Source organism: Rattus norvegicus, chromosome 6 (genome assembly GCF_021556685.1).
Source record: "Rattus norvegicus strain SHRSP/BbbUtx chromosome 6, alternate assembly SHRSP_T2T, whole genome shotgun sequence".
Taxonomy (NCBI): domain Eukaryota; kingdom Metazoa; phylum Chordata; class Mammalia; order Rodentia; family Muridae; genus Rattus; species Rattus norvegicus.
In genome coordinates, this window is record NC_141539.1 from 143,915,923 (window position 1) to 143,941,638 (window position 25,716).

Genomic DNA, 25,716 nt, shown 5'->3' on the forward strand with positions numbered 1-25,716 from the left:
TCCACTAGGAAGTCCTGAGTCATGGCTCCTGCATGCATCCTCAGCAGAGCTCTTCTACCCCTTCTCTGCCCCTGCTCTGTGTCCAGAGAGGTACCACTTTCTGGACTTCTGCAAAGACCACTGCCTTTCTGGCTGTTTTGAGACAGGATTTCCCCATGTAACTGTGGCTGGCTAGGAACTTGCTGTGTAGACCAGACTAGCCTGGAACTCAAAGAAATCCTCCTACCTCTACCTCCCAAGTGTTTGGATGAAAGGCGTACACCGCCATGCTTGGCCTGGCCACTGCTTCTGCAACATGTGTGTCCATCACACTTGGGGTTCTGCACCTGGGTGGCTGAGACCATGGCCCCCTTTCTGGGAGTCGCTGCAGAAGATGCCCCTCTTCCTGGCCATGAGATTGCTGGTCCTTTCGGTTCTTCAGTGTTCTTCAACAAATGCTCGTTACAGGTTAAGTCTCTGAGTGAAGTGGGATAGTTCTGGCTGTGTGTGCTCACTGGAACCATATTAATGATCCCAAGTATTCCAAGGGTCAAAAGACACATCTGTGGGTCCCCGTTGAATATCATGACACCAGTCAAAGATGGTACCTCTACCTTTCTGCCCCCCCCAAACAAGCCTTATTCTTCAAAAGTTATACAACCTGCACACCGATAAGATTATTGTTCTCTGAAAATTATAAAGGTGTGGTGTGGTGGTGGTGGTGGTGGTGGTGGTGGTGGTGTGTGTGTGTGTGTGTGTGTGTGTGTGTGTGTGTGTGTGTGACAGAGAGAGAGGGAGAGAAAGAGAGACAGAGAGAGATGCACATTTTATATATGTTGATGTGCTTACATATACATGCATATGTGGGAACCAATGGGCAACTTCAGGTGCCACACTGGGAATGACATCCACATCCTTTGAAACAAGGTCTCTTATTGGCCTGGAGAGCATCGGTAAAGCTAAACTTGCTGGCTGGCAAACTTCAGGGATCTTCCAGTTTCTGCCTCCCAGTCCTTGGATTATGGGATTACACCACCATGCCTGATAGTTTATACCGATGCTGGTATCAAGCTCAGGTCCTTATGCTCATAGGCAGGTGTTTTACCAACTGAGACATCCCGGCAGACCTTAAAGGTGTGGTTTTTTTAGATGCAGACACACCTCAAGTTTAAGCTCCCGAGATCTGAGTGTTTTACCGACTGCGGATCTTGAGTCTTTGTGCAGGGCTGAGTTGCAACCCACATGTGGCAGAGGCCCTTCTGGGAGGACCTCACAGACAGCATGGCCCTTCCTGGCTTGCTTCTGTATGCATATACGAGATGGTTCGGTGGATGTGTAGCAAAGTAGAGGTGCTGAAACCCTGTGGAACCCAAATCACTGGTATTTCCTTCACTGTGTGTCTAGGAGAGACCCGAGTAGGTTCTCCTCACACTGGTACCAACACTATGCCTTCAGCTCCTGAGGGAATGTTCCACTACAAGCCCTCTTTGTACCAAGGCAATGGGGCTAGCCCCAACTCTGCCTGCCGACCTCACAAACCCCCGTACATTTCTGCATGATGGCACCTGTGGCCACTCAGTAAGAGCTACAACCTGAAAGAAGCTGGTTGACTCCACTGAGAATGCGGTAGCCACAGTGAAGTGAGACCAGAGCCAACACCCCGTCCATGGCACTACATTGTCAGCTCCTAGAAATGTGGCAAAGAAACCCTTGGCTTAAATCGCAGAGTGCATCAACCTCACAGTTCTGGTGGCTGGAAGTCCAAGGTCCTGGTGTCATCAAAGCTCTCCTTGCCTGCCAAAGGCCACCTTTATGTCCTGTGGTAATCTATTTCCAATCCCTACCTGTGCACCTGCTTAATACCTTTTGCCATTTGACGGCTCACCAGAGGGCATCAGCACTGAGCAGTTCACATAGTAGGACCATCTTGGCATGTAGTAGTTTTTTTTTTTAATGGTGCCTATGATAATTAATAATCTACTTCCAATCCCTTCCTGTGCACCTGGTCCCGTTGGATCAGGTCCTACCCCAATGACGTCAGTGCATTGTAGTTCTATTTGGCGGGACCATGTTCCCCAAGAGGCTAACAACATCTGGGCGAGAGTGAGTAAGACTATATGGTGGCCTTTGGGATGGACACATTTCAGCTCTTAGCATCTGAGACCTCCAGGAGAGTTTGGTGGCTGGCTAGGCCTTGCGGGACACAGCAACCTGGATACCTTTGGAATTGGCTCCCTGTTCTGCTCGGGCCGAGTCATGCTGAGTGGTTAAACTTCTATCTACACCGATGTAGACAGCAAAACTGGTATGCAGGTAAAATCCGTTAAGTGTGGGAACCCAGTGCTCTGCACCCTATCTAGTTCTCTGTCCCAGCGAGCTGCTCTCTTGAATTTTGCAAGATCTAGAGGGATGCTTGTAAAAACAACCTTCATAAATGAGATCTGGAACTGAAGAGATGGCTTGCCAGTCAAGAACACTCGCTGTTCCTACAGCGAACTTGGGTTTAGTCCCCAGCACCCTCATGGCAGCTTACAACTGCTGTAACTCCAATTCCCTCTACTAGCCTCCACAGTCACCAGATACGTTTACAGTTTATGGTATGTACGTACAAGCAGGCACTCTCACATACACATAAAAAGCAAAGTATTTACACAGTAACACACAATGCATAAGCTTTTTTTTAAAAAAAAGGGGGGGACTGAAATTCAAGACCAAGGCTCCTGACTTCTATGTCACAGGCTACTGTCACCTCTGTGAGGCCTCTGTGGGTCAACAAAGCCAAATCAGGCCCCTTACTTCATTCGACAGCTCACCAGAGAGCATTAGCCCCTGAGCAGTTCAGTTCACATAGTAGAGCCATCTTGGCAAGGAGTAGGGCTTTTGAAAATGCTGCCTGTGATAATCAATCTTCGACTTCACTTTGATTAGCTTTAGAATTATTATGGAAACACTTCTAGGGTGTCCGTGAAGGTATTTCCAAAAAGGTTTAACTAAAGAGGAATTAACTACCCTGAAGTTATCAGTTTCTTCTCACAGCCTGGGATTCCTGACACAGTGAAAAGGAGAAAGTGAATGAACTCAGTGTTCAACTCTCTGCTTCCTGGCTGTGGATGCCATGTGACCCACCATGTGGAATTGTACCTTCAAACTGTGCCCAAAACAAATCCTTCCTTACGTCTGTTTTGCCACATACATCCTCACAACAAGAAAAGCAACTAATAGAGAAAATAGTTGCCAAGAAGCGAGGTTGCTGCCGTGACAGGTCTTGGGATTGATTCTCAGGTTTTTTAAATGGTTTGCCAGAGGAATGTAGACTTTGGAACTCTGATCTAGAAAAGCCCTTGAATGCTACCACTACACAGAGCTTAATGGGCCATTCTGGCCAGAGTCTGGAAGACCAGAATGATGAGCGCAATGCGGATAGCAGTGCTTCTAGGATTCCCCTTAAGAACTGAGTCGTTCGTGTCGCCGTCTGCTGAAGAATCTAGCAGCCGTCTGCCCATGTTCTGAGATGAGTGAGGCTAAGTTGTTTGATGAGGGAATCTCAAGACAGGACAGCACAGGCTGTTGCATAGCTACTGCTCTGGATCGATGGAGGGGGAGAGGGAAAGGGAGAAGGAGGGGAGGGAGACAGACAGACAGGCAGAACAGAAAGATGAAAAATAAACAAAGGAGTTTAAACTTCTTTAAACTATTGACAAGGTAGCTGAGAAAGTGTTAGATTAGCACCACTAAAGAGAAGCCTTGTGCTCTGTATTGGGGTAACAGAAAATGTACCCCGAGAGGACCCCGACCCACAAATGGCTTTATTTAGTGAAAATGTAAGTCCAAGGGTGTTGAAGCTCAGGTGATCCTATCACCAGCTGCAGACGCCAGACACGCGACTGCAAGCTCGGTGTTTTCTTGGTTGGGTTTCAGTTTTACTCTGTTCTGCTCTTTTCTTGCTGTCATCTCGTTCCTCCATTTTTTTTTTTTTTGGAACAGAAATGTTTGTCCTCTGTTGTTACGCGTTAGAAGTGTGTGGCTTTGATCTTGCAGGGGCTTCTACTTGAAACAGGGTTCTCAGGAGAAACCTCACACCTTCAACTTCTGAATGGCGCTGGGACTATTAGAAAGTGTTGGGGACTTTTGAAGATGGACCAACTCAATTTTGCAGAGATGAACATGAGGCTTTAGAGGACAAGGATAGAATGCTATGACTCCAAGTGTCCTATTTGAGTGTCAAGCAGATAAGAAGTTGAGCTGGGATTCTTTTATTTATAAATTCTTATTATTACATGTGTATGGGTGTTGGCCTACATGTATACCTGTGCACCATATGCATGTTGGGGGCCCCCAGAGACCGGAAGAGGCCCTGGAGCTGGAGTTACAGACAGTTGTAGCCACCACGTGAGTGCCGAGGATTAAACCCAGGTCCCCTGGAGGAGCAGCCAGCGCTCTGAACCACCGAGCCATCTCTCCAGCCTCTGCAAGTATTAATCTTAAATATCAGCGCGACTGGATTTGGAATCATTCTGGAAACACACCTCTGGCTGTGTCTGACAGTATTTCCAAAAAGCCTAAACCTGGGGGCTGTAAAAATGTTTCAGTGGTTTTAGAGTTCGGTTCCCAGCATTCACATGGGGGTTCACAACCCTATGACTCCAGTTCCAGATGATCTCATGCTAGGTTGTGACCTTCACAGGCACCAGGCGCATGCACACACATAAACACATACACATACACATACACATACACAGACACAGACACAGACACACACACACACACAGACACACACACAGACACACACACAGACACAGACACACACACACAGAGTGGGGGGGAGGGGAAGGAGGGAGAGAGGGGGGAGGAGAGGGAGAGAGGGGAAGGGGAGGAAGAGAAGTGTAGGGAGAGGGGAGGGGGAGGGAAGGGAGAGAGGGGGAGGAGAGGGAGAGAGAGGAGGGGAAGGAAGAGAAGGGGAGAGGAGAGGGGAGGGGAAGAAGAGAAGGGGAGAGGAGAGGGGAGGGACAAGGGAGGGGAGAGGAAAGGAGGGAGAGAGAAAGAGAGAGAGGTATCACATACATGAACCCACATACATAAATTTAAAAAATAATTTAACTGTAACTAATGAGGGAAGATTCACCCCAAATGTGGGTGGCACCATCCCAAGGGTTGGCATCTCCACCAGAATAAAAGGAGAAAGAGAGCAGGGCACAGGCTTTCACTCATCTTTACTTCCTAACTGTGTATACAATGTAACTAGCTACCAACCATGTCTTCCCAAGCATGATGGGCAGTATTTACCCTCAGGTTGCTTCTTAAGTTGCTGCATCTGGTACTTTGTCGTGGCAACAAGAAAAGCAGGTCACATTATTTCTTTCTGTTCCTAGGTATTCAGAGACACCCATCTGGCTTCTGAGTGTTGGAGCAAACACATGTAACAATGTGTTCTTTTGCCTAACTAAAGTAGGTCTGAATATAGTCATTTCTGTATTTTGCTGTCCCTCACTGGAAACATGGGCCAGCATTGCTGTCTGGTTTACTGAGGGCAGTAGGTAATATCTGGTTACATAATTGCTGTTCATCATCTGTCAGTGTACATGTGAAAGTAGGGAAGGAAGCTATGACCATGGATACCGTTCCCTGGGTTGACTATAAGGAGGAGTGAGGAACATGGAGGAGTGGCAGTGATGTAGGTGGATGACCAACACAGGCAAATGAATGGTGCAGAGAGATGAGTACATGGAGATTTGATGGACATGAGGGGACAAGCACAGAGAGGGCAGAGGGACAGTGAGGTTGAGCACCTTGGAGGACCATAGGAGCACCACAGGGAGAGGAATATGGAGAGACAGACACCTTGGAGGAATGCATGTACCAGTGAGATGGAGATGACTGCACATTGCTACTTGCTTGGACCACATGAGCAGCAATACCAGGAGATGTAGGAAGCACTTCCTGAGAGGTCTGTTTTAGAAGATGATTTGACCAAAGATGGCTTCCATGCATTTTCTAAACACCAAGATTCTATTTCCCATATCCATTAATGATGAAACTTCAGAGCTCGCCACAGTTTCAGGAAGACTGCCCTTCTGGGCTTTTTCCCTTGTAATTCTGGAACTTGTTCCTTACATTGGCACTTGTGAAAGTCGTTTTCTGTTTACTGACGAGACAGTGGTCTTTACAGACATTTTGCTAACTCAGTGGACTTCCACTCCATCTCTGGGTTCATCTGTAGTCTTAAACTCATTCCTGAACTCTTCACTGTATTCTAATAATGGACGCCACTTATACCTGTAATCAGATATTAAACTCAATATTTCGAAAGACAAGTCTGCTCCTCTCCAACACTCAGTAATTTATCTAAACATTCTAGGCTAGCAAATGGTAGAACTTAGACTTACAGCTGTTTCCTCCTGAAACTGGCCGAGAACACTGAACTTCCCGGGCCTCCATTTCTTCTATATAAAATAAGAATGTAGCCCCATTTAATATGTAGTATGGGTATCCAGGTAAGCAGAGATGACATCTGTAAAAATATGGAATGTTATAGAAATTAAGAATATTGCTGAACAAGGCACTGACATGTGACAGATACTGGGGAACCTCGGAAGATGGTGGCGTGCGGTGGGTTTGACCAAGACTATTCTCTGTACATGTTTCTCGCCTTCCCTCCCAGATTGCGGATCTCATTAGAAAGAAAATAGCTCCAACAATTAGAAGACTAGGTGCAGAAAGCAGGATGCTCCTGGCTTCAGAGTTCTCAAACTGAGTTTTTGAAAAACACACCCACTTGTTAACTGACATTGCTCAAAGATGCCGCCATTGGCCTGGGTGTCCAGCCACTCTGCCACGTGAATGCTATCCTGGGGACAGGAAGAATAACTCCTATAAAGCACAGATAGGGGTGGACCTGGTGTTTGTACGTCCCCCTGGCTTCCCTGAAATTTGTGCTTGTCCTGACATGTATAGACTGATCTCACAGGTCCCTCTGCCTCTCTTGGTGTCTTTGCAGTTCAGGAAGCCTCTCTTTGATGCTCATAATACTGTGTGCACTCCTTTTGCTGGCTCTTATAGCACTGCTTTAAAAACACGAACAGGGAAAGACCACACAGTCGGTCAGAGATTTGCTACTGACTCCTCATTGTCCATATCCCTGCTGTGCACGGTGCGCTGGTCCTTTAAGGATGGCTGTGTGGGTTTCCAAACACATAGCCCAAAGTAGACCAATGTTAAAAACAAAATAGCCTAAGTTTAAAAGCAAAATACAAATAGAAAATGCAATATACAACCAAATATGCCACCCAAGGACAGGAGGGCTGGTCCTTTGCTTGAGGTTCTTATGATGAGGGGAAGGTTAATGTGCAGCCTGCCTGCACTCTGCACAGAGATCCACAGCAGCTCCATGGAGCCGTCCCTGCTGTACGTTAGCAAGGAGAAGCCATGACAGGTTCTCGACATGCTCAGACCGAAGGCTCCTGGTCACTGTCTTTCTCATCCCAACCCTCCAGATTCAGGGGACTTTTTCATGGCTTTCTGCTAAGAAAGTCCAGCCTCAGCCACCTGCTGAGCCCAAGCACACAGCTGCCCTGTCTGCCATTCTGGACCACGCTATTCCTGTAAGAGAAGCCACAGATCTCCCCAACCTAACACAGAGTTCCACTAGGGACATTCACTGCTTACCGAGCGTGCAACACTGGAGCCAGGGATTCACGAGCTGTGGTCTTTCTTTTCCTTGTTCCTTCCCTCACCAGATCCTGCTGTTTATAAATGTTTCTCAGGAGAGACCCCCCCCACCCACACCATTGCCTAAAGTTGGTGTATCGAGAACGTTTACAGTAAATCAGATTTCCAGGTGCCCCTCTGGAAGCAACTTGGAACGTGGCTGTCTATTACAATATTACAATATTACAGGGCCACCACAGCAACTTGAAGGTGGTACACCTCTTTTATTTTTTCCTAGTATGTATGAAAATATAGAATGCTGGATAATTTAAGAATATTCCTTGACAAATATTTATGATGCTTACTTGGAGTCAGGAAAAGAAGGTGTACTTCAGTTTCCTGATGCTGTCAGTTTGTACTTAGTACAGTTATGCAGGGAGGAGCCATCCAGTCCATGGGAGTTTTTGGAAAATACATATCTCCGCTAGGAAAAAAAAAAACAACCCTACAGCAATAGCTTGACACTCACTGTCTTAACTGCTTCGTGGGGCTTCTGCAACCCTCAACGGTCACATAGGTGTGTAGATGAATGTGAATACTGTGCAATGTGTGAACCTTCGTCCTGTCTATAGATGTTCCATGACTAATCCTGTCTTTACTGGAAACACTCCCACCACACCCTGAGGCAGACTGCTAGCCTTCAGTCTTCTGTTGCTTAGAGTCCCAGTAGATCATGCTTCCTAAATTCAATCTGGTATAAATTTTATAACTTCCCCAACCCTGGAACGTGGTGGCGGTGGTTGTTTTAAATTACACACATGCATGCGTGTCTGTGTGGTCACCTGGGCACAAGGGAAGGTTTCCTCAGAGGCCAGAAGAAGGTGTCAGGTCCCCAGGAGTTGGAATGATGGACCATTGCGGGCCACTGATGAGGATGCTAGGAGCCCCACTCAGGTTGTCTGCAAAAAAGTATGCCCCGGTAAATGACTGAACCATCTCTCCAACACCTGTTGTTGCTGTTGCTATGCTGCTGTCATTTTTAATTATGGCTGGGGGCATATGCAGCTCAGTTCATAGAATGCTTGCCTAGCATGTATGAGGCCATGGGATTGATCCTCAACACTGTATAAATCCAGTGTGGTGGTACATGCTTGTTAACCCAGCACTGGGGATGTGGAAACAGGAGGATTAGATATTCAAAGTCATCATCAACTACACAGTGAATTAGAGGATAGCCTGGGCTACAGGAGACCTTTTCTAAGAAGTTAAGGCCCTGAGTGATAGCTCAGTGGTTGAGTGCGTACAGCTCTTCCAGAGGAGCTAAGTTTAGTTTTTAGTAACTACACACATACACACTCACACACACATACACACTCACACAACAAATACACTCACTCACACACACACTTACATACACACACTCACACATACACTCACACACACTCACTCACACACATACTCACACACACACACTCTCACACAACACATATACTCACACACACACTCACATACACATACTCACACATGCACACACAGACACATACACACTCACACTCACACAAACATACACTCACACACACATACACACACACTCATTCACACACACTCACATACACACATACTCACACACTCACATACACATACACACACTCACACTCACACAACACATACACTCACTCACACACACATACACACACGCTCATTCACACACACACATACACACACACTAATACACTCACACACATACACAAACACTGACATACACACACTAACACACTCACACACACTCACACACATTCACACATTCACACATTCACACATTCACACATACACACACACATACACACACTAACACACACACACTCACACACATTCACACATTCACACATACACACACACTAACACACTCACATACACATACACAAACACATACACACACTAACACACTCACACACACTTACACATTCACACATTCACACATTCACACATACACACACACACACACACACATACACATGCTCACAGACTTTTTTTTTTTTCAAAGTAAAATTTCAAGACAAATGAAAGAGCTAGAGAGCTGGACATAGCTGTGCATCCTTTAATGCCCACCCTTGGGAGGCAGAAGCAGGAAGATCTCTATGAGTTTGAGTTAGCCTGGTCTACAAAGCAAGTTCCAGAACAGCCAAAGCCACACAGTGAGGCCCTGTTTCAGAATGCAATTACAGAAACAGTTGAGGGAAAAAAATTCTGAAGTCTACATTAATGCAACTGGGTGGCAGTAGCGGGTGTAAGAGCTACCTTCTACAGGAAGTGGCCTGTCTGAGGAAGGCTTAAAGGGCTTACAAGTGCAGATGGCTCTGTCTCCACAGAATAAAAGACATGGTGATGTGTGCTCCTCAGAGAAACTTCTGAGGGTGGGAGCAACGCTGACAGTGGTGGCGGTGTTTGAACTTGCTACCAAGGATGAAGAGGCTTTCAGGGGCTCTGGTGCTCTTAGGCAGTTCTGTCTTCACAACCTTCCACCTGCCCCCGGGCCGCCTCCCCCACCGCACACCCTGTTCTTTCTACTAAGGGCACAGTTTGTAGATTCCTGAAGAGAAGGCAGGGAGAATCACAGCAGGCAGGAGGCAGTCTGTTCCATATCTAAGCTGTTGCACCATCAATCCCACTGCGGGGCCAGTCTTCGCAGTCCTGGGATTCTGCTCTTTCAGGGCACATTCTTATCTTGACAGTGGCCATGTTTCTCCTTTGCGTGCTCTTCATCTGCATTTTCTCTGGCCCTTACTTTCCTTTTGAAACTAAATTCTATCAACGGCAAGGCTTTAATGACTTACCAACAAGGACAGTGGCCTTCCTGTTACTGTGCAGGGTTGTGTTTATTTACTGTGTGTTGACAGAGTTGTCTGTCACTAAAAGGCCAGCGCTCGGTTCATTCTGTGTAGAGGATAAACTTGGCATTTGAGCTCTACATAGGAAAACTGTCAAGGTGTCCGAATTCTGCCGAATGAGAACCCTGGTGCCGTCCCCCCACAAACCCTGTGATGACCTTACAACAAAGATTCATACACAGAGTGAGGAAGGGAAGAGTCCACACAGCAAGCTGTGGTCCAGACCTGAAAGGGCTAGAGAGGAGCCTTAAAGCACATGGAGCCCACAAGGCATCCCCAACCCCTCCCGAGCAGTGGTTAGCTCTCCTACACTTGGAGGGCCGTACAGCCATTTAACACTCCACTCTCGGCTTACTTGCAGATGACCATTCCAGGATCCTGTTGAAGTCTGAGAACAGCCACAGCAATTCTGACTACATCAATGCCAGCCCCATTGTAAGTACATGGTCACTGGGGCGGGAGGGCACAGGGCTGTTTCTTAGGTGTTCGTGGGCCACGTGGTAAAGAAAGTTCTGGGTTAGGATCTGCTCTGGCTCATGAACTGGTGAAGCACTTGCTGCCTGTATACTGTCAGGGTGGCTTGTAGGGTCCAGCCAGCCAGGATGCCGGCAGTTTCCTGACACGGACTGCGGCTGGGGATGGTTCCTACTCAGTGTCACACTCCTCCTCGAGAGCTACTTACTTCCTGTTTACTTATGGGGTTCAGAATATGAGGTCCAAGTATTTTGTGACCCTGAAGCGGGACAGGACAATGGACTCTCCTTCAGGCTTCTCCAGTGGCTGGAATCCTTTCCACATAGACCGAACATTGAATGAGGGTGGCTGTACCATTCAACCTGCTGTGGTGGAGGAGACGAGAGGCAGCAGGTGTTCATGCCCAGTGGTAGAGCGGCTTTACCCATACCCTGCGTGAGGCATGCCCTCCCCGCTCCTTGTGATGTCATGTTCCCATAGTGGCACATCTTTAGGCTCAGGATGTATGTTCTCAGAAGTGGCCTGAAAGGGAAGAGTCAGGGCCAACTGAAGGCTGACCAGGAAGAGAGGCAAAATTGGTAATGGAGGGCTAGAAATCCGGCATCGGGGAGGCTCAGCTGGCTTCCACAGTGGAGCTGTGCTGTTGCGGTTGGAAGAGAAGAAGCCACGTAGAGTCACAGAGCATGGTCAGAGGCATCCTCATCAAACCAGAGGCTTTCATCCTGTGGATCCAAGGAGGTAGCCTTGACCACATTGTAAGTTTCCCTCGGTCGAACTCAGGGAAATATCAGGAATCTCACCTCCATTCTGAAGCTTGTGTTTACCAAACAGGGCCTGCAACCTTTTCTGACTAGGTCTCCACAGTGCCAAGAACTAAGAGGACACGGATGATCTCCAATTCACAAACCTGGATCATCGTGTCCTGGGCTCTTTCCAGTCCTCCAATAGGAAGCCATCTACGAGCACATATCCAGCATATTGTGGGAGGGGCTTCTGACAGATTACTGTGAGACGCTCAGTGTCATTCCTCTCGGGTGAAATTGTTAAGACTCCGGCACGGGTGGCCAGTCCCATTTCCCGACACCTCAGCCCACACAGTGAGTTCAAGCACTGTGAGATAAGAACTGGATGGAGGGCTGGTATTTTGTCTCTACCACCTGAGCCCAGAGCCTTCCATGTCCATAGAAAAAGGGGGCGCCTTCTTTACCTCATCAGGAGTGGACTTTAAACCCAGGGCTCACCCGTGTCAGTGGTTCTCATTTGGAGTCGCTCAACTATTCTTTCTGCATAGGACTAAGTCAAGCTTCCACCTGAGGCTTGCTAGCTGACTCACTCATGAGCAGAGTATGAGTTCTGATTTATAAGTGTCTGGGCTCAGGCTCTACATGGTGGAAAACAGGTGACAGCCACTCAAAGTCATCCGGAGCAGTTTCCTTCTTGTCCTGATCCCTTTTCCCGAAAAGAACTAGACAGGAACACCAGAATGGGAGCAGCAGCTATTTTTCAAGTCTGAACATCAAGAGCTCATGCCACGGCACGTTTAGCTGCCCCATGTGATAGTCGGTGACAAGCAGCCAGCCAAGGGGGTTCAGGTGGAAACCTGGCCTTAGTATGAGTTCATGTGGCTTAACCACTGCACCATCCACAGACCAACATCACGAGGTGTTCCTCGGTGGAGTCAGGACATCCCTGTGAGTTCAGGTCAGAGCGAATCCCAGGCCTTGTTATCCATGGCCCCAGGTCGGAAGGGTCAGTAGGAAAGGCAATATTCTGGTAACTTTTGCTTTCTCTTTGCTTCATATTATAATTCCACGCCCCCCCCCCCAAATTTGGATTGTAAGAATGAGCCGGAAGAAGCTGATTGTGCCGTCTGTCTGAGGTAACTAGAGGAGCCGTGATAATGACCTTCTCAGCAGCCACTGAGTGAGCAGCTTACGATTACAGTGCAGACGGCCCTAGCTGTGCCACATAAAACTATGATAATTACATCGGTGCCTACTCCTCATTAAATTGCAGGGAAGTCATCCAGTAGTAAATAAGGAGCAATCTTTGCTTTTAAATCAGGGTCATGAGAGTAAACGGGGATTTTGCCATCCCACGTAGTGCTTATGAGAAAGAAGTGTTCACTCTGAGCGCCGCGCTGAGCTTTTCGGGAGGCCTCCAGACTGAGGGAGGCCACCCACCTAGCCATGGTCCAGATAAGCACCCGGTATGGCTGACCCAGAACCCAAGATTCCTAACACCACCAAGAGACAAGCTCAGTTGCTCATCCTACTATATCGGTGACAGGAGCAAAGCGAATGTTTCAGTTTGAGTGCGTTTAACCAATTTAAGCCAGGACAGGGTGGATCCTAAGAAAAGGATGACAGATGTCCTAACGAGTTGGCCAAGTGTGGGGGACAATTCGTGGGTTCTCAGAATATATTCAACCAAACATCTGTGCTTGTAAGCTTGGTGTACATCAGTGTTAAATAAATCTCTACTCTGTGTATGAAAGGGCCTTAGACAGCACTTTCTTGGTTCCAAAGCCCTAGTGCCTCCCCGGGTGAAGACTTGGCATCAGGACAAGAGTCTCATGGTGTTTGCTTTTAAGAAAGCATGCGGGTCAGATTTGTTGGCACGAGTCTTTAATCACAGTTCTTTGGAGGCAGAGGCAGGCAGATCACTGAATTCAGAACTTCCCTGGGTCTACGCAGAGAGGTCCAAGACAGCCAGGGCTGCACAGAGAAACCTTGCCTTGAAAAACTTAAATTAAATAAACAATTCTGTGAAACTTGTCTCACTTTAGGGGTGTAAGGGACACAGGTACGTCGGAATCTTTACTCTGTATAACTCCAGCACCTAGAACTGTGCACCCTCCCCAAATCTGGGCAGGTCTTCCCAAGATTTTTGGGCTACAGCTTGGGGAGGACAGGACCAGTCTAGAGTAGACACTCCCCGTCTACTGGCCGAAGAGCCCTGCTTCCTCTTCCCTACTCCACAGCGCTTCAGATCCTCTGACTCCGGAGTACTCCGCATCTGTTTCCAAAGTCAGTTTTGTTTGCAACATGGCTGAGATCTTTTGTGTAGAGATGAAGCTGGGTGACTCACAGATTTGGCGGCTGTCATCCACGTTCAACAGCAAGACACTGTCTTGTTCTTGCATGAGTGTGGAAATATATGGACTTTCACCCCACATTGTAATGACAGCCTGAGAAACAACTAAGTGAGGGCTAGAGCCAACACAGGCTAACCGCTTTCCTTCTTATATAACAGCACAAGCTGAGTTGTAGACTCAGCATACGGGGTGCTGGGGGCTTCTGACTTGGTTTCCCTAAAGTCACTTGGTGAGTCTCCTAGGATTATCTGTTACACTGATCTCTGAGCAGGCTGGGTTCCTGAAAAATCCCCCAGTAGGAAGACTGTGTTGTTGAGGCCATTGCCAACAGTGGTTCCTTAGCTTACCACGATAGAAGCAAAAGGGTATGCCCCAGCAGCGGAGTGGAGGCTCTACAAAGTGTAGGTTCGACCCCACGGCCTCCTGACCTCAAAGTGTGGCATCTGTCTCAGCATATTGCAAATATTCACTGATGCACTCAACACCTGCTCACATATACGTGTACCCTCATGCCCATTGAGTTCCCGTTGAAAACGTGTGCCTAGAAGTCAGAGTGTCCAGCATACCCACTCCCCAACTCTGCACACAATAGAACCGAGACCCAGATGCTGCAGATACCTGGGAGTTTGTGTGTAGAACCATAATACTGTTCACGTGAGAGGTGCATGGAGAAGCAGAAAGAAATGAGAAAGAAAGCAGGAAACAGCCGTGGAGAATAGAGGATGCTGGAGTGGACACCATGTTAGTTACTCACCACAGTGGAGTGGACACGATCTTAGTCGCCCACCACGGCAGGCCAGCTGTCAGATTCCCCTACTGAAATAAAGAGTCCCTCTCACAGAAACGCATCACACAAACTCCAACCACAGTTGCCCTGCCTGAAAACTCAGATGTGGTAAAACCTCTGTCTATCTAGCTAAATGTTTGCCTCACTTCTATTCAAAGACTAAAGCAAACCAGGGCAGACTTCCTGCCGCTCACATTGCTGGGTGCAAAGAGCTTCTGCACTGTCCTCTCCAGGACGGCCCTGCTCACATCCTTCGCTTTCTGACCTTCTGCCTGGTGTCTGAGCAAGTTTGATGGGGTTAGATTATTTTTTAAATGACAATTAAGACCTATCACAAAAGTGGACAGTTCTCCTTCCTGAAATGCTGCCCATAATTTTTTTTCTTTCAATCTTGTTTCTCATTCTGAAAACAGCCTAATTGGTAGTTTGAACGTGTCACAAATTTTAAATATGCTATGTGGTCTATGTTGTTTTAGGGAAAAGAAATCACATAGGAGAAGGGGGTGGGGCGTCCCTTCCTTTGCATAGCTGTTTGCTGAGAGGCAGGGCCTCTGTAAATGGCTGTCACCCCCAGCAAATGCATATTTTGAAAAATCAAAACTCCTCAATTCTGCTAAGCGTTTTTCTGCTGAAACATCTTAATTGGGGCTTTCAGTGAGAGCAACATAATTTTACCTGTATTGTGTATGTTGTGAATCTCAAAACGAGGTCCAGTTTTAATTATGAATCACGAAATTAGATGCACAGAAAGCTTTCCCCTGCCCCCACCCCAGCCAACTTCCGCATTGTTGTTCTGTTAGAATAACTCACACCAGCTGCTTTGTGTTCTTGCCCTCTTTCAGGGCTCACATAATTACAAGGTGCATCCAGCACCTTTCCGTGCTGACAGGCTTCCTCTCCCCGCATGCTCACAAACTGTGCACAGGCTCATGGGGGCTGAGTCTCTTCTTCCCCGAGCCTTCACATTGAGCACATGGTTAAAACATTTTCCTGTGTGTGTCTGTCTGTGTGTCTGAGTGTGTGTATGTGTCTTTGTCTGTGTGTGTGTATCTGTGCCTTGTGTCTGTGTGTGTGTCTCTGTGTGTTTGTGTGTGCCTTGTGTCTGTGTGTGTCTGTGTGTGTGCCTGTATCTATGTATGTGTCTGTGTGTTTGTGTCTTGTGTCTGTGTCTGTTGTGTGTGTCCGTGTGCCTGTGTATGTCTCTGTATGTGTGTGTCTGTGTGTGTGTCTGTGTCTGTGTGCTTGTGCGTGTGTGTCTGTATGTGTGTCTGCGTGTATCTGTGTGTCTGTGTTTGTATGTCTGTGTATGTGTCTGTGTATGTGTTTGTGTGTGTGTGTGTCTGTGTGTGTGTGCCTGTGTGTGTGTGTCTTGTGTCTGTGTGTGTCTGTTGTGTGTGTATGTCTGTGTACCTTTGTGTGTGTGTGTATCTGTGTCTATGTGTCTGTGTGTTTGTCTGTGTGTTGTGTCTGTGTCTGTGTGCCTTTGTGTGTGTGTGTCTGTGTCTATGTATGTGTCTGTGTGTTTGTCTGTGTGTTGTGTCTGTGTCTGTTGTGTGTGTGTCTGTGTGCCTGTGTATGTGTGTGTCTGTGTGTGTCTGTATCTGTGTCTATGTATGTGTCTGTGTGTCTCTGTGTTTGTGTGTCTGTGTGTGTCTGTGTATGTGTCTGTGTATATGTCTGTGTGTGTGTCTGTGTATGTGTTTGTGTGTGTGTCTGTGTTTGTGTTTGTATTTGTGTGTGTCTGTGTTTGTGTCTGTGTGTCTGTGTATCTGTGTGTGTCTGTGTTTGTGTCTGTGTGTCTGTGTATCTGTGTGTCTGTATCTGTGTGTGTATCTGTGTGTGTGTATCTGTGTGTATGTGTATCTGTGTGTGTGTCTGTGTGTCTGTATCTGTATATGTGTGTATGTCTGTGTGTATGTCTGTGTGTGTGTCTGTGTGTCTGTATCTGTATATGTGTGTATGTCTGTGTGTATGTCTGTGTGTGTGTCTGTGTGTCTGTATCTGTATACGTGCTTATGTCTGTGTGTGTGTCTGTGTATCTGTGTGTCTGTGTGTCTGTGTCTGTGTGTGTCTGTGTCTGTGTGTGTCTGTATGTGTGTCCATGTATGGTCTGTGTGTCTGTATCTGTGTTTGTGTGTATGTCTGTGTGTTGTGTGTGTGTATGTGTGTGTTTGTGTCTGTGTATCTGTGTGTGTGCATGTGTGCACATAGTCTTCAAGTTAGTCATTGTAATTAAGGTCTGCAATGTGGAACGTCCCCCATGAGAGTGAGCAAGGCATATGACAAAAAAAACCAACTACCCTCCACCCCATTCTTTGTTCTCAGTCTCTCACAGTCAGGAAAGAGATGGAAATGAACTTCTAGAAAGGTAGACCACATCTGTGAAATGCCCGTGAATGTACACATGGAGATACACACCGATGGAATGCACACATGTAGACACACAATGGTGCCAACAAACACATAGTGACATACACACATACGTATACATATATAGAGGCACACATACAGACACACAATGACACACATACAGACACATTAGACACAAAGAGGCATAAATATGCTGACAGACACACAGACACAGACACACAGGTACATATGCATGCAATACACACACACACACACACACACTCGAAGACAGACACACTTACACAGACTTACAGACCAGTGATCCCAGACCAGGTAGTGACTGCACACGTCCCTCCCAGGATAAACAAAATACCCAACATGAGTGAACTCCTCAGCCAAGTGTTTTCATGCGTTCGCTCTTCAAGACAAACAAACTTGTCTACTGCACGTGGACGTGGGCCCATTGCTAGGAACTCAGGCCTAGCCACTCTCTGACAGACCCCAGTTCTGGCAGGCACCCACATATCCTGGAGTCAGGGGAGGTTGTCTACCCATCCTGGAGCAGAGTCTCAGCTGCTCTGGGGCAGCATAAGTGGTGAACAGTATTGCCCATACAGCCACGCACTGGTTCTGTTCTGCTGGGCTCCTGGTCTTCATTGTATGCACTGCTCTAGAGCAGGATAGACAGGCTGAAGGACTTGTCAGTTGGAGGCATGCTGGCTTTTATGCATCTGATGGTGATGGGCCTTCCCATGCAGGCCCTGTGTGTTAATAACCATGGGTACAAGCTGTGCTGCCCCCTGTTCCCACGTCTACCTGCCTGTGTGACTGATCCTTACACCAACCCTCTTGTTCCCGCAGATGGACCATGACCCACGAAACCCCGCGTACATTGCCACCCAGGGCCCACTTCCCGCCACCGTGGCCGACTTCTGGCAGGTGAATCTTCTTTCATTTTCTTCTCTAAAGACAAAACGTTAGTAAGTCGTTCACGAATCAACACGATGGATTCAGTGGAACAAATTCCTTCTTGTGCATACCGCTTTGCACATATTACTTCAGAACGCGTGAGTTCGTCACTTTCTCATCGGAGATGTTCAACAGTTTTAACGGTTTTTGCTCTTTAACCATATCATAATCTAACTTTATAAAAGATTACAAAGTGAAAGTAATATGCATTTACACTACGTTTTCTTCAAATGTGACTTTATTGTTTGATTTATTGCTTTATTTTTATGAAGGTGAAAAACGTGCCCAAAATATAGTTTATCTTATTTCAGGGTTTTTAATTTTATATTTCAAAGGCCATCCTGGTCTTTTTATCTAGCTCAATCCTGCATCACCCCAAATGAGTCTGAGACCTGGGAACTAGCTCTAACATGAACAAATGAGGTGGAATTAGACGGGACAACAGAGTGCCCCGCCCTGACCAGGATAAATAGGACCAGATTTGGGGAAAGAACATAGTGGGTCACAGGATTGGGAGTGTGGCAAGGCAGATCATCCACTGGAATGCAGGGCTAGGCTCCCCCAGCAGCAGCAGGTTGTAGCCTCTGGCCACATGTTAGCCCACAGGGATCCTGGAACAGAGGCAGGAAAGAGTAAGACTGCTGGGTGTGTTGCAGTCGGCCCAGGAGGAGAAGGGCAGACAGTGCAGCCCAATGCTGTGTAAGCCTGCTGCTGTGAAAGAAATGGAGTCGCAGCCATGTGCTGACCTGAGACCAAATTAATCAATCTGGATAACTTGATGTAGACCAATCTGTCAAAGGTCAGTAAATAAGCTGGTGTTCCCCATTCTAGACTTTTGTTCTTCCCTCTCCCAACTTGTGTGAAAAGGAAATGCAATGGAAGGGGTGGGTCGGGCCTACAGCTGCCCAGGGCACTTTGCCTGCACACACACTGGACCTCAGATTTCATCACGTGCTTCGTGGGCAAGGCTCGCCAACCAGGAGGGGTGAGGCTGAGCACAGAACACATCCGTGTGACCTCCTTCTCCACCTATCGGCCTTCCTCATGCTATTGGGAAAAGAAAAATGAATCAGGCTGGTCAAGCCACCCTGCAGATGCTTCTGAGTGTGGCATGGATCAAGCGGCCTTTGCCGTCAGGATGGTGACGAGCACATTGTTCTCCCTCGACTCAGAGAACACTTAGGCCCCCTCGATGTGAAACGCACAAGAGTGTCCATGCCAAAAGAAAACCGTCCGCTCACAAGAAACTTGGGCACACCGTCTTCAGAGCACACTTCGTGTGGGAGCCCACTTCAGTCCACCCAACTGCTCAGAGCTACAGACAGGAAGAAAGAAAGAAAGAAAGAAAGAAAGAAAGAAAGAAAGAAAGAAAGAAAGAAAGAAAGAAAGAAAGAAAGAAAGAAAGAGGATATTCTGAATTATGGACAAACATGCTCACAGGGTCCCAAGCCTGCTGGCTTCCTGTCCGAGTGAACGCATGGAGGAATGTGTCTGGTGTCACCACCTTCACCAGCTCACTCCCCAGCGGGCAGTGCTTCATGCAGGTCAGGGTCCTGTCACCAACACAGCCACAGCCCACTGAGGGGTGGGAACAGAGACTTCTCACACCCACTCCCCACTCTTAGATCATCCAGTTCCCAGATAAGAGACACAAAGCCCTTATATTTATGAGCCTTTAAAGCGCCGGAACGGGGCAGATATCAACCGTCTATACTATTCCCTGCCAATAGCTCCTAGACGTGACCTGCCGTATTCTGCCTGGGCTGCTCTTACACTGACTGGCCAGCCCTCATGGCCACGTTTTCAAGATTCATCTTCCCTATGGGGTCTTCTCTTCCTCCACCACCTTCTCTCCTCAGACCCTAAGTCCGGGAACTGAAACTCTGCGTACATCCCTTTTGCCCAACTATAGGCCGTAGGCATCTTTATTCACCAAACAGGGATGAGTTGAGGGGCAAGGTTACATAGCATCATCTGGTCTGTGTGAGTATCTTCTCATCCCTGAAGAGGATTACACCCAGGGCCAGTAATTAGCATTACAATGCATAGCCACAGACCAAGTCTGAGCAGTTTTAAATTAAGGAGCAAGGTTTGCACAGCAAAGGCTGGTAAACTGTGAGAGAATTCAGCATTACAACCCATAGCATCAGACCAAGCGCTCAACGGATCTTTACACTGCAGTCCATGAGACTGGGAGGTTCGTCTTTTAGCCAAGTTCATGGCCAGAGTCAGAGAGCTTAACTCGTCTTCTGCTTATTGCTGACTGGGGCTGTAATTGCTAAAGATGGTTCATTGCATCACTATGCACTGACCACAGGACATTTTAGAGAAAGTGATTCTAATTGGAATTACCAAAGGAAAAATTTGAAAGTGGGAGGAAGTGCAGGGTCAGTTGAGGCACAATTCAATCTGAATTTAGCATAGAGTTCTGGGAGAGACAGAGCATCTTCCATTGGTAACAGCTATTCTACATCCAGAAGTGTCCATGGCCTATAGGTTTGGTACCTCAGGATGTCAGCACACTTGAGCTTGGTGGAGCCATAGTGGGGGAGGAGGGGAGGAGGAGGAGGAGGAGGAGGAGGAGGAGAAGGAGCAGGAGGAAGAGGAGGAGCAGGAGGAGGAGGAGGAGCAGGAGGAGGAGGAGGAAGGGGAGGAGGAGGAGGAGCAGGAGGAGGAAGGGGAACAGCAGCAGCTGTTCATACATGTGACTACTTCAGGGAGTAGGCAGGGTTACAGTTAGGAGATGATCGTGCCTGAAAGGTAAGCAGAAAGATTCTTACGTGTACCCATCTCACGGATGCCACCTTAGAGGATTATAGCTAGGAACTGCACAACAAGTAGACAGGAAAAAAAGGGATATTAGCTTCCCAGCACCTGCAGCTCAGTTGGTCAGCCTCCATGCCATGTGTCTGAGGTGCCTACATGCACAGAGCACAGCTCTTCCTCACTATCTGTCTTCAAGTTAATAAAAAAAAATATTTAGAAATGGTGAGTATTCATAAAGACACAAATGGACAGTTACCTTTGCTGCTGGCCGAGCAGCATGTACAGAGAAAGCCCCCACCAGCTAAAACTTCCCTCAGACTAGAAAGTCTCCCACAGGAATGTGAGTGCAATTTTAAGGGATAAAACTCCCTTAAAGCTGAGTGCATAACCCCACTGGAAGATGATGATATCTTCCTCTTCCTTTGCACATGTGCAGTTCCGGTCTTCAGCAGGAACAGGCCCTTTGACCAAAGAACTAGAGACAATGTTTCAGAAAGTTGCATCATAAAGCGTCTTTTCAAGAAAACTTGGCGGGTGGTAGCAAGGGGTGCTCACCCAGATGCCTCCTAGGCATGGGTTAACTATACCCTTGTTAGCCATGAGTGAATTTCCATGGGAAAGGCCAGGGTGGCATAGTCTGAGGGTGAACAATGGAGAAAGGCTGCAATCCTTTCTTACAGCTGCTGTGACTACAGACAATGAGCCAGTGGCAAAGACAGCAGGATTCACTGTCAGCCCCCATGGCCAGCAGTCCCCTGGCACAGTGGACTGGATCCTTGTGCCCATGCTGACAGAGCTTCTTCTTGGCACTCTCCAGCTTAGGCATCATGACTGTTTGCAGCATCTGACTTCATCTCCAGGACTTCATGGCCTCCTTGCTTCATTTCCAGACTCCTCTCCTGATCTAATCCCACAGCAATGGCCTCATAGTCCATCCTGAGTGCTGTGAGTTCCTCTTAACTTGAACTCATTGTATAGGCCAGACTGGCCTTGAACTCCTGGTCCCCTACCTCCCGAATGCTGGGATTACAGGCATGCGGCCCCACACCTGGCAATGTTTCTGAGTGATCCCACATTTTCAGATACTGGCTGGACACAAGGGCCACCATCTATCCTCTAGGACTTACTGAACAGCTCACCGGCTCCTTCCTCACGCGCCGTGGGCTCACCCCACAGGCTGTTACGACCAAGCATGCTGTGTACAGACTTTTTAAACTATGCTTTGCAGGGAAATGGTGACAGTACTAAACTCTGTATGTCTTCAAGACAGGCACAAAGTTTGTCAAATATTTTCATTCTGCAGTTGGTCAGGTCTGTAGATGAAAAACCCACAACACAGAAGATGGGGGCTGCGAGGCCTGAAGTTAGCCCTTGAACTTCCTCTACAGGAGACAGAATGAGGGGTCAGCAATGGGTTTTTCTCAAAGAGTAAACCATTTGAAATAAGACAAACTTTAGGTTGGCTGTAACAAGGATGAGCCTCTGTGATCTTAGCACTTGGGAGGCTGAGGCAGGAGAATGTCAATCTCAAGGCCAGCATGGGTAACAGAATGAGACCCTGTCTTCAAAAAAAGGAAAAGAAAAGAAGGAAAGAAAGAAAAAGATAATACAAATCTCAAAGGAAAACTATCCAGCTTGTGAAGAGGCATTATATTGCTATAAGTAGGACTATAGTCGGGCTTTCCTCTCTCCTCCATGTTGCTCACACCCTGTCTGAAGCTTTGTGTCTGCTTCTGGGACCACAGTGCAATCAGTTAGAGACCACCAGAGAATTCACAGGAGCAGCCAAGATGACAAAGTGTTCTACAGACACAGGAGGAAAGGGAACCCACCGAGGAGAGAGGAAGGCAAGGGTCCTTGACAGTTAGGGTCCCATGTGGGCTACATTCACCTGCCACACCATCACTGCTGATGCCACGGAAAGCTTGGCCTAGAGGACTATGGCTGGAGGGAGGATGCCAGCTGTTCACAGGCCAGTAGATACTTTTAGGTGGGAATATTCATTTGGACTTGTGAGGCTTTACTGTTTTATTGGGGACTTCTGAAATAATTACCAGGACAGCGTAATTCCTCATGTCCCTGTCTTTGATACTCAGAGCTTTTCCCCAACCTCCCTCACCCCCTCCATATGGGTAAACGCCTATAGCTCTTTGGAGAATGTAAACCCATGCCTTGGTCTCTGCGCCTAGGATATACAGGTCTCAGATCCTCCCCTAGAAAAGACTCTTCAGTCTACAAGGTGCCTCCTACTTACCCACTGGGCCAAGTGGAGTAGAAAGCAGGTGTACACGTTAGGAGAGACAGAGTTAGAGGAAAGAAACTAGCCTTCAATGCACACTCTCATATGTGAGACACTGGATAGACACCTGGTCTCATTTGACTGCCTAACCATCCCATGGAGGTATAGCGCAAGGCTCATGTGACATTGCCTGGGATACCTAAGAGTCGTCATAGTCACAGACAGGAAGCAGACCCATACGTATCACATGCATGGAGAGAAGAATCAGTGTTTAATGGAGACAGTACTTCATCTTGGGAGACGGATGGTAGGAACTGCTGCCCACCAGTGGGAATGTGTGTACTGTCTTCAAACTGAGCACTGAGAAACAGTAAGTTGTACATTGTGCCTATTTTACTACAGTTTGAAACATGAACCACGATTCCAAGTCTATCAAGGAGAAGCAGAGGTCTGAAGCCATGCCTGACCAACCAAGGTCACAACTCAGTTACGGCAGAACACATTCTAAATCCAGATCCAGGTGGCTTGCAAGAGTCTTCTAGACATGATCCCAGCACACCTCAGTAATGGTCCCCGACCAGCTCATTAAAAACATCTCAATCACTGGATGTTAAGGCCCATGGTCTCTCGGGTGCTTGTTGCAGACTCATCCCATGGGTACTTGTGTCTCCAAGACAGACCCGAGTTCATCCATAAGCTTTGCCCTCTTAATACATTCCTCATGAGCTGGGGCTTGAATACAGACTCAATCGTGCCGCATGATTCCAGGATGATTTGTGTCCCCAGCTCCCTTTGTAGCTCCAGACACTCATGGCAAAGCAGTCATGGCTACTCACCCCTGTCTACTCTTGGTTGCTGGTGACAAGAGGGAGTCTCCGATTCTGCTGGCTGGGCACTGAGATGGAGTAAGCGAGCACAGAGCAGAGCGCTCACTGGAAAGTCCACAGCCAAGGAACACAAAGACGAGACAGAGATGAGGACGGTTCAGCAGGAAAACTTAACTTTCCAGGACACTGAATTTCAAGTGATTCACCCCCTGGGTTTTAGATGCATATATTCACAGCCTTTTTACAAATGAAAGCAAACAAGCAAAAATAACAGCAACAGACTGTCTACAGTCTTCCTAACCTAAATCTGGGCTTGGTCTGGGAGACGTTTCTGTGATCACAGTCAGTGGCCATTACAAGAGGAAATGACACATCGTTTCCTTTGTCATGCAAGCATTTAAATCAGACTGAGTTTAGTAGATCGTGGCTTTGTCTTTCCCCTTCTTGCTGAAGTGATAAAAAGAAATTCCCAATTTAAGAGATCAATTTAAGGGAGAATGGATTTACTTGATGACGGTAGAGACCGTAGCCCATTAGAGCAGGGGTGTCAGAGTGACAGAAAGATGAGAGAACTGGTCACACGACACCCACAGTCAAGAGCAGATGGCAGTGAAATACACGTACACCCTCAGCTCCCAAGCCATGAAATGGTGCCCTCCATATTCAGTGTGGGTCTTCCCACCACAGTTAACTCAATTAAGAAAACACCTCACAAATGTGGTCACAGGCCAACCTAATATGGAGAGCTTCCTCATTGAGAGCCCTCCGCTTCCCAGGTGACTCCACAGTGTGTCAAGTAGACAGTCAAAACTTGCCAATACACAGCTAAAAATATCCTGGCTAGTTTGTTTGTTTGTTTGTTTGTTTGTTTGTTTGTTTTACATCCCAAATTACCCCCCTCCCAGTACCTCTTACACAGATCCTTCCTGCATTCCCCCCTCTCCTCTTCTGAGAAAGCCCTCTGGGTATCCCACCCCACCCTGACCCCAGTACATTAAGTCCTGTAGTGACTAGCTAGTTTTTATATGTCATAACAGTCCCTTTTCCTCATCCCTATCCTCCCCTGTCTCCTCTCTATCCTCTTCCTTGTCTTCCTCCTCTTTGTCCTCTTCCTCCTCCTCCTCTTCCTCTTCTCCCTCCTCTCCTCCTCTTGTCTTGCACCTGGGAAGAAAACAGGGGAGGGAGACAGAGGAGAGTGTGGTACCCAACAGAAGCCCTTCTCTCTAAGGAGACCCCACACACATTCACTTGAAACTGGGCTGCAGGCTGGAGACTCGGGATTCTAAGTGACCCCCAAGTAGCACCATGCCTGTGCCAAACAGCTGGCAACAAGTCCTCCCAACATGTTTGCACATGGCTGGATAGAAAGAACTAGAGTTCGTGGGAACTGCTGTGTTACAAGAGCCCTTCAATGATATGATGGTCAACCCAGACAGAAATCAGCTCAACAACAAGCAAGCAGGCTGTCATGAGTGTTCAGGAGAATGGTTAGGTGGTTTTTGGTGAAGTACAAAATTCCTTACTTTTATGTTTTCTCTTTTCCTTGGACAAAACATTACCAGGGTAAGCAAGCAACAGGCAGAGGTGTCACTCCTCACCAGCCATCAGACCGCACCCCTGTGACTGGTGGGCATGCATGCTATTTCTTATCACCTCTGTGTATCAGCTCTAAGTGGGTAGCTACCACACTAATGTGT

At 47.5% G+C, this 25,716-nt stretch overlaps 1 protein-coding gene and 1 long non-coding RNA gene across 5 annotated transcripts in view; one reads left to right on the forward strand and one right to left on the reverse strand.

The window, feature by feature from the left end:
* The window catches only part of Ptprn2 (protein tyrosine phosphatase, receptor type N2), a 744,317-nt gene that overhangs the window by 681,380 nt on the left and 37,221 nt on the right, over window positions 1–25,716 (forward strand). For all 3 annotated transcript variants that reach the window (XM_087552435.1, XM_087552436.1, NM_031600.2), the window contains 2 exon segments: window positions 10,873–10,946; window positions 18,080–18,157. In XM_087552435.1, the coding sequence (XP_087408561.1) occupies window positions 10,873–10,946; window positions 18,080–18,157 (152 nt within the window).
* Window positions 3,713–15,019, reverse strand: LOC148005527 (uncharacterized). Of its 2 annotated transcripts, XR_015622629.1 has the most exons (4): window positions 14,837–15,019; window positions 8,466–8,582; window positions 6,363–6,487; window positions 3,957–6,252 (listed from the first exon to the last, which is right to left on the reverse strand). It is a non-coding gene; the product is annotated as an uncharacterized LOC148005527 (long non-coding RNA). The 2 variants fall into 2 exon arrangements; XR_015622628.1 differs by lacking the exon at window positions 8,466–8,582 and having other exon boundaries at window positions 3,713–6,252; window positions 14,837–14,970.